General features: G+C 39.5%; 1 protein-coding gene across 1 annotated transcript; it reads left to right on the forward strand.

Annotated features, from left to right (window-relative positions):
- Positions 1-667: 667 nt before the first annotated feature.
- LOC102788974 (interferon-induced, double-stranded RNA-activated protein kinase-like) lies at positions 668-12,803 on the forward strand. The gene is made up of 13 exons (XM_006807652.3): positions 668-797; positions 2,999-3,131; positions 3,233-3,322; positions 4,894-4,958; positions 5,152-5,215; positions 6,732-6,805; positions 6,908-7,024; positions 7,141-7,266; positions 7,346-7,547; positions 7,815-7,958; positions 11,091-11,192; positions 11,312-11,374; positions 11,847-12,803. The coding sequence occupies exons 1-13, from the start codon at positions 700-702 to the stop codon at positions 11,982-11,984; spliced, it is 1,416 nt and encodes a 471-aa protein (XP_006807715.2). The 5' UTR covers positions 668-699; the 3' UTR covers positions 11,985-12,803.
- Positions 12,804-13,685: the final 882 nt, after the last annotated feature.

The following is a 13,685-nucleotide window of genomic DNA, read 5'->3' on the forward strand; positions in this document are numbered from 1 at the left end:
AAATCAGTAACATAGATAAAATGTTTTTGGATAACAAACGAGTCACAATTTAAACACTGTTTGAATAATCAAAGAGATATTTATAAAGGGCAGGCTATAGGGTTTTCTGTCTATTGAGAAAACCCGTTGTAAAAGTAGCTCAAAAAATGAAGAAAACCTCTTTTCCCGCAGGAGAGTGAAATTTCTTCAATAAAAAAAAATCCGGGATGCTAAATAGGACCGAGTTTTGAATTATTTTTTTTTTACTCTGGGTTATTTTGAGTTTCTGGGAGTTTCTGTCTGTAGACAGTTTTCTGCTACTGAGAAAACCTGTTGGAAAAGTAGCTCAAAAAATGAAGAAAAACTTTACTTTGGTCTGAGAAGGAGTGGCTGCACAAAACCAAAATACCTCATATAGGTATTTTAATAAAATTAATTAGGGCCGATTTCCAAATACGGGCGCGATGTTTTTTTCCACTAAGGCTTACTTTACACATACGAGGTGGGCGCACTGTAGATTATAAGCATTAAGAAATACTGATAATGGTCACTCAAGTGTTTTCTGAAGTTGCAGTCCGTTTGGCCTCTCAGGGCCACCGTACGTTTCTGACGAAGTGTCCTCGTCCCTCACTTGCCAGCGGCCCGGGGAAATTTAGATCTGTGTGTGAGCTCTGCTGTACTACAGCAAGCATTTGTCCGACCAGGGTTTCGCGATTTAAGATGGGCAAGAATAAGTACACAACACGACTGAAAAACTTTGCACGGAGGAACGATTTGAAGCTGGAATATGAGAACGTTTTGGAGAGACCTGGCGGGAGGTGAGCTAAAACCGGATAAATGTGTTCGGCAGCTGCAATGTATTAAAGAGGGTATGCTGCCATATTGTGCATTGGGCCATGCAAGTGCTAAACCAACTACTAAGTCCTTGTAGTCTTATATTAGTTTAATAATAGCTATTTGGTTTAACTTGGAATACGCGGGACTCGCTGTGATACACAACGGCTGTGTTGTCGGAGCCCATTCAGGGCTCGCAAAATCGCTAGCCCGACGTCCCGGGGCTAGCGATTTTTCCAGTCGGGCTACCAAAATCTAACTCAGCCCTGCCCGTCGGGCTATCATAGGAAGGAAAATATATGTCTATGCTTTTGCATTCTTTCGCCAATGTAGCTGAGTAATTATGTCATTGGCATCGGTGAGCCACTGTCAATATGTGACATATTGAAATCGCGTTTGAATTTGCGCTTGCTTTTTGCTTTCACTTTCATTTTGCGATCGCGCGAACGGTGTGTAGAGAGCAGCAGCACTGACTGGTGAGTGACAGATTGATTGCGCACCAATTCCTCTGACATCGTCTAATCACTCATTAGCTAACCATTCAAATGCGACAAGTCAAATCTCTGGCAGCAAGCTTAAACACGTGAGAGGTTGAGTGCGCAAAAAAATCGCTGACCGTTATGTAAGTACGTGTGTAAAAGCAGCAGGATTTACGCAGGTATTTTAGTTCTGCTCAGCTAAATAAGACGGGTCAGGGTGAAGAAGGGACAGCCAAAGAAAAGCTTACCACAAAACTGAAAAGTTATGACAAATCAGACAATGAGGCAAAAAGAAAGTGCAGCTTTATGGTTTCATGGACAAAAGAATTTCTGTGGCTGGAATATGACGAGCTAAATAACATGATGTTCTGCCAGGTGTGTTGTGAGTTTCATTTGATTTCTGAGTCGACAAGCGCCTTTGTTACTGGGACCAGTAATTTTAAGAAAGGCCCCATTAGAACCCATGAGAAATGCAAGAAATGCATTATTGCTCAGTCTGCAATATCTTTCCCAGAACAAACAGCAATTGCAAAAAACATACTAAAAAAAAACCCTGAAAAATCTGTTTAGAACAGTGTACTATGTTGCAAAGAGTGAACTACCACTGGCAAAATTTAGCAGTCTTTGCAAACTTCAAAAAGCAAACGTCCTAGATCTTGGTTCCACTTACTTCTTACTTGTGACTTCAGTGGAAATTTCAAATTCAGGATCTGACACAGACTGATTTATGTTCTACACAGTTCTTACAAATTCATAGAAATTTCTGTTCAATTTGAACCAAGTATTTGAGTTGATGTTTGTAATTTTTATACAGTTGTTGTGATTTGCATTTTAACAATATTTTTTGATTAATTTTGGAGGTGAGAGATTAATTTTGTTTCTCCTGTAACAATATTCCGTTACAATATTATACATTAAAGTATAATATTGTAACGGAAACAAAACATAAAAAAATGCTTTCTTTTTTATTCGGGCTACTTAAATTTATTTTGGGCTACCAAAAATGGAAGAATGCCTGCCCGAAGGGCTACCAGAGATTTTGAAATTTTGCGAGCCCTGCCATTACTTCGCACAGTCCCGATAAACCCGGGCTTTAACAAGTCGTGTTTTGACGTAGTTGACTGTGGCAGTGACCTCGCTTATTACATTATTTAACTTGAGACTAAGTTGTTTCTTTTCATAACCAAACCATGTAAAGAGAAAGAGGGGCTGTGTGGGTTTAGCTGGCGGAACCACTGTCTGAGTCGGGCCCTCCGTGGTTTCAGATTTCTGCGATCGGCATGATCAAAATGTCGTCCTTCTCTGACAGATTTGTCATGTTGTGCTCGCTCCTGCAACATCATCATCGCCATAAATTTCCCAGTGGTTATGTTGCCATGTCCTCACATAGCTCTGCCTAGTAGAAACATTCAGTTACCACTTACCGCTATTTCAGGTGACTATGAAGCTCATTAAGTAATCAATGCAAAGGGAGGCTATTTTGAAGAATCTAAAATGTAAAACGTGTTTTGAGTTAGTTCACACTTCGTTTTGTTTACTACATAATTCCATTTGTGTTCATTCATAGTTTTGATGCCTTCGGTAAGAAATTGCAATGTAAATAGTCATGAAAATAAAGAAAAACTGTTAAATGAGAAAGTGTGATCAAACTTTTGACTTAGAGTACATCAGCAATGTTAATTAGAGCTTTTAAAATTCTTTGTCAGAGTCATCATGAGGGCTGTGATTAATGGGCAAAGGTTTCCTGATGGTGAGGGGAAGAACGCTGAAAAAGCAAAGCAGAACGCAGCTCGAAATGCCCTGGAAAGTTTGAATGAGAAGGAAAATCTAATCCTGCAGGTAAGATGGTGCATGTGCCTGTATATGGAACACGTTTGACAAATTTGTTGATCTTATTCTTAACAATGATGTCATTTCTGAAAAATCTGTTTTTCTCTCAGATGAAGAAAAAAGATTCAAATGCGCAACATTCTCACCTGAAATGCAGAAAAGCTTTGTTTGATGGTATATCTGAACGCAAAACTAACGGGGTGAGTAGCAATACATTATAACCTGTGCTGGTTTAAATCAAACACTAACTTGTATGCATGGTGTAGCTTGTAACTTGGAGCAAACAGTGGATCTTGTTATTACTGTAAATGTTAAGGGGTCAAAATGAAGTACCAGGAAATACTGTCTGACTTATTAAGATCCAGTGACTACGAAGGCCACTTGAGTCTGAATTTGCACACAAAATTACCACCCAATTTATGATACGTGTGTGACCCATAGGAAGTACTATTTAGATAGAGAAGAGCCATATGCATAGAGTCAGTTCACAAGGTTTAATGCTAGTACAAAACCATCGTTTTATACATGTAACAGCACCAAGAAAACAATGAAAAGATCTAATTTATTAAATACATTAGAAACGCTAAAATGATTGAAATGTACGAGGAAGCCAGGATAAGCGCGGCAGGGAATATATGCCCTGCCCAAAATGGGCAAAAATGTATACAAGAAAATATTCAGTGCCCATCACCACTCAAGCTCACTGGGGTACATGACAAAAGCAGTGAGGAAAAATCTACAGCATAAAGACCATACAAATATAGCAGTCAAACACAACACTGTTGTAAAAAAGATGAGCACTTGTTTGTCGCAGATGTTTGGTTGAATACGTGTTCTTGCTGTGTGTTATGTGTTATCTGCATGTGCTGATTTTTAATCAGAAATGTTAAAATCTGCACGGACAGAGTTTGTATTCTCTCAGCTGCAGACTCACTGCTGTTTAAAAGTTTGAGAGCAAAGATTAGATAATAAATAAACGTCAAACATGGACTCGGCCTACGTACACATTTGATATGAGGTTAGCAATTACAAAGTCTGTCCTGTTTCAAGATCATACATGTCGAATTGTTGTCAGACCTGTGTCGATCCAGCTGCTCAGTCCGTGGTTACTATGGTTACTGCATAAGCTGCTGTGAACACCCCTGGCTTACACCTTTCCAAGTAATATTTAGCTTTTTTTACAAGCTTTTTTTTGTAATTCTGAGCATTTTGTAGTCTGTGGTGTTTTGGAAAACTGTAAATGACCAGAAGTAATAACGACAAATAAAAATAAAGTCGTTATTATTGTTATTTCTTTTTTTGCATAAAACTGTTCTACTCCAAATTTGCACACATATTTGTTTGTGCACACTGTTTGTAAATCAGGCCCATTGTCATGTTCAAGAAACCAGTCTTAAATTTGTTTAATCTTGATGGGCGTGGCTACCAGTGTGGTCTTCTGCTGCTGTTTCAGAGATACTCTTCTACCTGTATGGTTATTTGAGTTAATGGTGCTTTCCCTTCAACTCAAACCATTATTGATGTTCTCCTCTGGCATCAGAGACCTTTTCAGAGAACTACCACTCACTGGATATCTTCTCGGTTCCTGGCCGTTCTCTGTAAACCATAGATGGTTGTATAGGAAAATCTCAGTAGATCACTTAAATTATAAGACATACAAAATAAATAAATGCATTGAGTTGTTGCCTGCAAGTGTAATTAACATAACATACATAGATTTTAAGGAGGACGATATGGTACAGAAGTTAAAGACTTTCTGCTTGTGTTTCAGGTGTCGCGCTTCAAAGTGTTTCAAGATGAAGCCTCAGCAACGCTGCCCACACCACAGACTGAACCGTAAGTCACAAACTGATAGCAGTGGTAGATTTGTGAAAATGGTAGACTAGACTGGTACCTGTCCAGGATGTACACTGTCTCTCGCCCTATGACAGCTGGGTTAGGCTCCTGTCCCCCTCAACCCTGAGGAGGATACGCAAAAGAGAGAAAAAGGATGGAGTGTTTACTAATTTACCTCTTTGTTTTCTCCCAGGGATTCCTGTGGTGCTTCATCAGAACCTGTGGCGCAGACATGTAATTCGTCAAAAAACTCCAAGGTTCAGGTCTTGTATTACCTTTCACACTAACAGTGCTATTTTAAGTAAAAACTTTAAAAGCGGCCAGTGTGTCCGAGTGACTCCAAGGTCCAGTCTGAAATCCTCCTAAAAACAAGAAGATCAAAAATTGAGTGAAACCTGAAGAAACTGGCAGTAAAATTTGACAACACATTTGATGTTTCACGCACACTGTCCTATTTTAAATCAAACGTGATTATTAGAACAAAAACAAGTTCTTTTTCTAACTTCAGTGTTTTACTATGGGAATTTCCTTGGTGTAACAAACTATGGAAACTCCAATGACAACCCATCTGTCTATGACAGACCTGTCAAGCCAAGCTCAGGATTCCGCCCCCTTATTCTAACTTACCGACCAGCGCCTCCTAACTCATTGTCGCTTTCTTCCCGTGAAAAACTACTTTGAGTTTCCTTAGCGTGTCCAGGCAAACTTGATTAGGTGCTTAACAGTTCTCCGTTGTCCTCTATAGGAGTATATCGCAGAACGGTTTTTCCAGTCCCAGTTTGGATTATGGTAAATCCTTTGGAAGAAGTCCACTTATAGTTACACTCTATTAAACAGCTGTTGTGTCAGGCGAGTTGTTCCAGCAGTTCCTGGTTTTGTTTGGCAAGATGGCTGATGTTTGTGTCAGGCAATTGCGTTATAGCGAGTCTTGTATGGTTGCTAAACATGCTCAGTCCGATAACTGGAAAAATCGAAGAGACAATCCAGGACAAAATGCGGCCCCTGAATTTGGACACAGCTATGATAACGGAGACTGCTGCTTCTTTTTCTTCTTTCGCGTTTAGTGGCAGCTGGCATCCTTGTACATGCAGTGCTGCCATCTTATGTTTCAGTACGTTATTACACTTTTAAATCCTACTAGTTATTCCTGCGTTTTTCAGGATCTTACAAAGCTTCAGACACGTCGACTATTAAATTAGTGGTTGGTTACTTAACGTAACCCCTGGTTCTTTGATAACAGTGTTTTACCAGCACTTTCATCCTTTGCTTGGGGACCAAAAGAAATCTGCTGAGAATGAGTCAGGAGGGGCACGGCTCGACAGATCTGTCATGGACAGACAGGGTGTCATTGGAGCTTCCATAGTTAGTCACACCAAGGTGATTCCCATAGTGAAACATCTCACTCCATTATCAGAGAATCAGGGATTACGTTAAGTAACCCAACATTTATTAGCTAGCTATTTATATGCAGTAAACATTGATTTACTTTAATTTACTGTTGCTTTATATTTTCTAGCAAAATCTTCTGTATTTACTCAAATTTGCAGAGCAACAAAAAGCTTATATGAAGCCCAAAATATGTGAACATCTATTCAGACATGCTACTAAGCTGCAGTTCACAGTATTTTAAAAAAGATACTGTGAACTGCAGCTTAGTAGTTCAATGACGTGAACAATGAAAGTTCATTGATTTAATTCATGCTACATGCTTTGGTGTCTTTTCTTTCTTTCTCTTTTTTTACACTATGCATTCTATTGTATTGTTTTGTCAAGGATATGTTGTGTCCTGAAGAAAAGAGTTCAGGAAGCTCTCCCAGTGATAGGTTAGCTGATTCAGAAATCTTCAGGTATGGAAAATAAAAATATGAGAATGCAATATTATCAAAATTATCACATTCTGTTCAATTGCTTTAAGAAATTGATATTTAATAAAAGATTTCTGTCAACAGTCATTCACAGTTTGACTACGTAGAGAAGCTGGGTAAAGGAGCTTTTGGTCGAGTAGTCATGGTAAAAGATAAACTGGTGGAAAAGTATTACGCAATAAAGATCATCCGCTGGAACGAGTAAGTGAAGTGTTCAGTAATATTGCATGATTTCACTGCGTGCTTTATTGGTTTATATTGTTATAGTTATAGTAAAGTTGTATGATTCAGGGTTTTTTCCCCCCTCTTTGAATTAGAAAAGCTCTACGAGAAGCAAAGGCGTTGTCAGACCTCGAGCACCCTAATATCATTAGATACTTCTCGTGTTGGATGGAGGATTCAGGATACCAGTCGGACAGCACTGACGAAAGCTGCAGTACACAGTAAGACTCGTCCACTTGTGAAAGTAATTCTTCACTTCTTTTGTATCATTTCACTGTTTGATCATTCATCCTGTTTTAGGTCTTCCACTGGTTCACCCAAGAAGTGCCTCTACATTCGGATGGAACTGTGTGACACCAAAACACTTCTAGACTGGATAGAAGACTGGTATACGAAGAAATCAAACTCCAAGAGAAGAGAAGAAAGTCTGACCATTGCTCAGCAGATGGTCAGTGGTATCGAGTACATTCACTCCAAGAAGCTCATCCACAGAGACCTGAAGGTGAGCCAGACGAAGCAGATAACGGGCTAACCACAGGTAGCGCACAGGGCTGTGTGTGTGTACAGGTTAAAACCTGACAACAAGGTGTAATGTTCGTATGTGACTTTTTGTTTTTCTAAAATTATTCAGTTTACTCTTTTACTGAAATCCACAGAAACCCAGAGATTCTCACTCATTACTGTTTATTGCAACACCACACCCACACACCCCCACAGCCTCACAGGATGTAACAATTGGTCACATGTTTGCTTTGTTTCGTCCCGCTAGCCTGCCAACATCCTGTTTGGGCAGGACACAAAAGTAAAAATCGGAGACTTTGGACTGGTCACTGCTGAGAACGACGACGATGACAAGTCCCCAATGAAGAGAACTGTAAATAAGGGAACACCATCATACATGGCTCCTGAACAGGTGAGTCCGTCGACATTATTATGCTAATTTCTTTGTAGACGTGTAGAGTGGGGTCATCTTAACAATCCATTAAAATGTGGCATACATCCACCAAGTTCTTCAAGTTTATGATTTATTGCGATGTATTTAAAAAAGCCTTGTAACTTAGAAACTATGATTCTTATAAGTGTGGTGTGTATCGTCAACATAAAGTATTGTGAAAAGATTTAAAATAAATCATTCTCGACCTCTGACCTCTCAAAGTTCAATAGAGTGATCGCACGTTCAATTGATGATATTGCCATAGAGCTGTTTATTAAAACTATGTTTTTATGGACAACATATGGGCATATAGGAAATCATGCAATATATTTGCCAAAAGTATTTGCTCCTCTGCCTTGACTCGCATATGAACTTGAGCAATATCCAATTCTTAATTTATAAGATTTGATATGAAGCCATTCTTTGCACCTGGACAAGCAGTGTGTTTATAAAAGTGTGTTTATTGAAAACTGGCTCACATTTACCGCTCTCATCTTTGTATGGGGGTTGAGGTCGGGACTCTGTGCCAGCCAGTCAAGTTCTTCCACACAAAACATGCTCATCCATGTCTTAATGGGCCTTACTTTGTTCACTGGTGTTGGGACAGGAAGGGTTTATCCCCAAATATTTTCCACAAAGTTGGGAGCATAAAATTGTCCAAAGTCTCTTATTATGCTGAAGCATTAGGAGTTCCTTTCACTGGAACAACTTCCTGAAAACCAACCCCACGCCTCCACCAGACTTTACACTTGGCACAGTGCAGCCAGACAAGTACCATTCTCCTGGAAACCACCAAGGTGTGCTTCGTCACACCAGAGAACACGTCTCCACTGCTCTAGAGTCCAGTGATGGCGTATTTTACACCACTGCAGCTGACACTTTACATTGTCCCTGGTGATGTAAGGCTTGGATGCAGCTGCTCAGCCATGGAAACTTATTCCATGAAGCCGCATTGATTTTAAGCTAATCTAAAGGCCACATGAAGTTTGGAGTTCTGTAGAAATTGACTCTGCAGAAAGTCAGCAACCTGTGTGCACTGTGTGCCTCAGGATGTTACTGCAACGTCGGAATTCAGTGATTTGGATAAGTGGTTTAATACTTTTGGCCATATAGTGTATATAGAGATTCTAAATAACCCATTACTTGGGACCTCCGATTCCTTCTCCAAAGTCAAATGAGGTCAGACTTTCGTAAAATGTCTTTAAAAATATTTAAAACGTTGCTTAAAATTGTACTGTTTATTTATGCGTTTTCCATTTAGGAAAATGATACTGGTATATGTGGCTTCTAAATATCACATTATAGTTTACATCCAAATATATCACATTTAACCCTTTGACCTCACTTTTGCATTTTACATCTGCCTTTCTTTCACATTGACCCCACAACATATTATATCTTTAAAGAACACGTCAAGAAAAAGAGATGAGCTGCTTAGTTAGTTAGAAAATTGTATTATTACATAATAAGCCTAATAGGCTCTAATTTCTAATTTCTCTAATTTCTCAATGATGCAACAATGATGCAACTAAAGAAAAATCATCCAGCCATTCGATTAAAAAGGAAAAAAAGTCCCTGCTACTCTGAAAGTCTCCATGTAATCAACAACAAACGCACATTATGCCCCTATCGTGGTCTAAACCAATCAGAGATAGTCAGGGACAGGACCTCTGATTGGTCGTGGTCCAGATATTCCTTTCAGCCTACGTGTGTGTACGTTGGAAAGTTTAGGTGGATAGACAGGTGAGTAGTAGGGCTGGGTTTCAATAGTTGATTTTCCAATTAAAGTGGATTTTTAGCTTGAATAACGCGATGTTGATTCATTAAATCCTGAATCAATTTTTAAATATTAATGTTTTTTGCCAGAAAAGCCAGGAGCTCACAAAACTATTTGAACAACCACCAAACAGATAAAATAGTAAATGAGAGCAAGTAAACAGATTCCACACAAAGACGTAAACACAGAGCGTGGAGCCGACGTATCAGTGAGATGACGGCTTTCTCACCCGATGGCACGAACCCGTCGGGGTTGAAAGTCGTCAGCTCACTGATTCTGAGCTTCAGGTTTTGTCCCTCTTCGACCAAAATGTACTTCAAGAACAGTTTCCCATCTCAAATCTCTGTTTCCTGTATTATTCGTTTGCTTATTCCACACCAGTTTACCGTTGTTTACAGCGCTGTCGGCCGCTGTTTTTCTCTTTTCCCCCAAAATGACCTCCGACAAGAAATCCTTAATTTTGCTGTTTAATACTTTTTATTTTCAGAAATTATACTAAATTGAAAAACTCTTAGCTTGCAAAATATTTTTTAAGGTGGTTATCTGATATAAAAAGTCAGGCCAGGAAAATCTCTTTCATGTTTTCTGTGTTTTATCCTCAGTTACGATTATAGAAATCAGTGACAATACCCAGCCCTAGTGGGTAGCCTAAGCCCGACAGAAGTGGATGTAGCTGTTGGGTAATGACAAAAGATGAAAAGAATGATTGAAAACACATTCTATGCCGTGATAAATGCACTGTCCAAGTGTCCCCTCTTCCTACTGCCTTTAAACTGCATGCAGCAGCGAAACAGGTCATCAGACGAGACTGAGATGATGATTAAGTTTAACATTACCTGCAATACTGCCAAAGAGTGCCAAAGCACTTTAAGCACAAGCACTTTTTCAGTAACTTATCTTTCTTGTAGAACTGTGCTCCAAAAAAAGAACTTTGTGTTGACAAGATTGTTACAAATTAATATTGCCTGTATGGACAGCAAATCCTCCCCCAAAAAAAGTGCACATGTAAAAACTGCAGTGTTAATTGATGCGGTTGAAAGATTGGGGTGTGCCTAACTTTTGTGTTGGTGGACCTAAGAAGAAAAAAAGTTAGGCGCACAGTGCAACCGTGGGAAAAGTTAATCTAGAGCTCTGTAAGCTCAGGTTATTCATGCCCAATTATTTACAAATCAATACCTATAAATACTTATTAACCATGCTTACAGAATTTCTATATGCAAAATACAGTACTATTCCCTTAAATGTAAACACTGACCAGAGAGTGAGCTGCCTTGGTGGAGGTTTGTGCGCTCAGTGCTTGTTGTTATTAATGCTGTTTAACTGCTTTAACACAGGAGAGCGAGACGAATTATGGCAGGAAGGTTGACATATTTGCTTTGGGGCTGATCTACTTTGAGCTTCTTTGGAAATTCTCCACTCGTTATGAAAAGGCCAAGGTAGGTTGTTGAGTCACAATCAGAATGCTGTGCATGGTAGCTCATAATCTGTAGAAGGTCAAATGTTTTGTCTTTAACTATTCATTAGAAGTTTCCTGAACTATATTTCTGAATTTCAGACATGGGAAGACATCAGAAAACAGAAGCTTCCCCAAGAATTTGCATCCACTTTTATCTCGGAGGTACATCAATGTTTTCTCAGTGTATTAGCAAATTTCAGTATGCATTTCTCACGACATATGTGCTGGCAGAGGAAAGGCTGTGATCCAAAACCTCTCAAATTTTTAGGGTCACTTAGAAATGTATGTGTTTGATTTTAGATGGATTATTTACATCAGCTAACAGAAGACAATTTCCAGCAAACACCTCTCCAGTATTCCAGTGTCTGAAAGGCTAATTAATCATTAGAAAAGGCCTTTTTTTAGTTGTCACAGAAGCAAGGAAAGTCTGTGGAGCATCAGGAAGTTTAGGTTCAAACATCTGATGGTGATGAGAACAAAATCAGAAAGGGATGATCTTCATATTTGGGGAAATAAGACTCTGGATTTAAAAGATATACACTTAGTGGAAAATGTTGTTGAAGTTGAGCTCTAGAAATGGTGCAAATGAGAAATTGTTTCTAATAAATATTTTATTGCTCTTTTTATGCTACAGTGCATCACCATCAGATCAATGCTGAGTATGAATCCCGAAGACCGACCTGAAGCGTCTAAGGTCATAACAGACCTGGAAGAGTGCGCTAAACAGATAAACGCTGAAGAAATAGCGCGTCGTGGAAGGGCCACTGTCTAAATAGCGGGAATACAACAGAAGAATTTCATCTGCAGATGTGGAGGGGAAAAAAGATCCATTGGTGCGCTTGAAAAACTTTCAGAATAATGTAAAATATTTACATGCAACTTACAAATCATAAATGATCGTTTTTAGAACGTACCACCAAACATTGAAGCTACAGAAACCTGTAGCTTTCATTTTAAAATTTAAGTGACCAGTTCTGCCCATCCTTCCAGGAAGTGTGCAAACCATGCCATTTGACACATGACTAGATATTTTATTGATCACATATTGAAGTTACAGTTACTAAAGTAATCGCCTGAGAAAGTAATTTGCTGCACTACTAGTTGCATTATTTTTGCGTTACACCATAAACACACCAACACAAATTTGTGCCCTAATGAGGAGACGTGTACAGTCTCATAGTTTTTAGGTATGAACAAAAAGCCGACAACACAAAGCAAAAACTCTCAAAAACATTTCTACTGTAAAATCATGAAGAGGTAGAAACAGCTTCATGAAGGTTTGTGGTTTGATGAAACTAACTGCTCATCGATGTCTGTTACCTGTTGAAGTTCAGGCTCTGACCTCTGAGTGGGGGGTCGGCAAACTCCTCCATTGCAATCTGAGGTGCACTGGGATGTGAAGCTTGGAGAAAAATCCTCAGTTTTTTATGACAATCCTTTCTTTTTTCTGTCTTTCTTCTGTCTTAATTTATGTCATTTACATTATTTTAAAATCTTTTTATCTTTTGTATACTTTCTATATGCATTTATGTCTGTGCATCACCTGGTGATTGCACAGTTTCCTCTTTTGATCAAGAGTAACGTCAAATAAAGAGAATTTTGTTGTTGTTGTTGTCTTTTGTTCTTTGGCCTGTAGGGGGAGCTGTGGCACTGCATAGGTCGGGCAGTTCAAATTGCAGCTGCAGGCTCCAGGCCCTGTCTGCCTGTGGGTGAGAGAGGTTTATTCACAGTGAGAGGGCCAAAGCTGAGGGAGCTGCGTGACATTTAATCATGCCTCTGGCGCATGCTGGATGATTAACATCTCAGTGGAAAACCGCAGTAACAAGTGCCAAATGCAGGATCCCACACAATCACCTGGACCCGGTGCCCACAGTCACATGGGCCCGCTAATCAGCACAAATCAGCTCCTGCAGCTCAGTATGTTACCTCAACAATCTCCACAGTGCAAAGAGCCTTAAAATTTGCTTGCCGCCTGTGGAGAGGCCATAGGTGAAGGACTGATTTCTGTCTTATCAGCTACAGCACTACCTCATTGTGACAGCAGCAGTAAAAGGGGGAAAGCTCCTGAAAGAAACCACGCAGATCCAGATCCTTATCCTCTCAGCAGTGAACATGGGATATTTTAAACCTCCCTCACTGATCTTCCCCCTTAGACCTTGGGAAGACTCTTGTAGCCTGCATGAATGACTTACAGTAACTTGCAGCTGTTGGTGTTTGGTGAGAAGTGTTGGTAATGCTACTTAAAAGATTTTTAACCACACAAAACGGACACGAGCAATATTACAGTTCCTTTTTTCACGATGTGATAACTTCAGCAGGATCTAGAGGCACATTTGTCTCAGCCTGATAAAGCCCAATATGTTGCATCTCCTGTGAAACATTTGGCTCTTTATTTATAGACACATGTTCACAACTGACCCGACTACAAGGACTAAACAGGTGCTGTATGGAAGCAAAAAAAGGCCGTAAGTGA

This window comes from Neolamprologus brichardi, chromosome 13 (genome assembly GCF_056152115.1).
Source record: "Neolamprologus brichardi isolate AB-2024 chromosome 13, ASM5615211v1, whole genome shotgun sequence".
Lineage (NCBI taxonomy): Eukaryota > Metazoa > Chordata > Actinopteri > Cichliformes > Cichlidae > Neolamprologus > Neolamprologus brichardi.

Coding starts and splice junctions, on each gene's coding strand:
- LOC102788974 (XM_006807652.3), top strand. CDS start 700: ATGGGCAAGAATAAGTACACAACACGACTGAAAAACTTTGCACGGAGG. Junction 3,132..3,232: donor AGGAAAATCTAATCCTGCAG/GTAAGATGGTGC, acceptor TTTTTCTCTCAG/ATGAAGAAAAAAGATTCAAA. Junction 4,959..5,151: donor CCCACACCACAGACTGAACC/GTAAGTCACAAA, acceptor GTTTTCTCCCAG/GGATTCCTGTGGTGCTTCAT.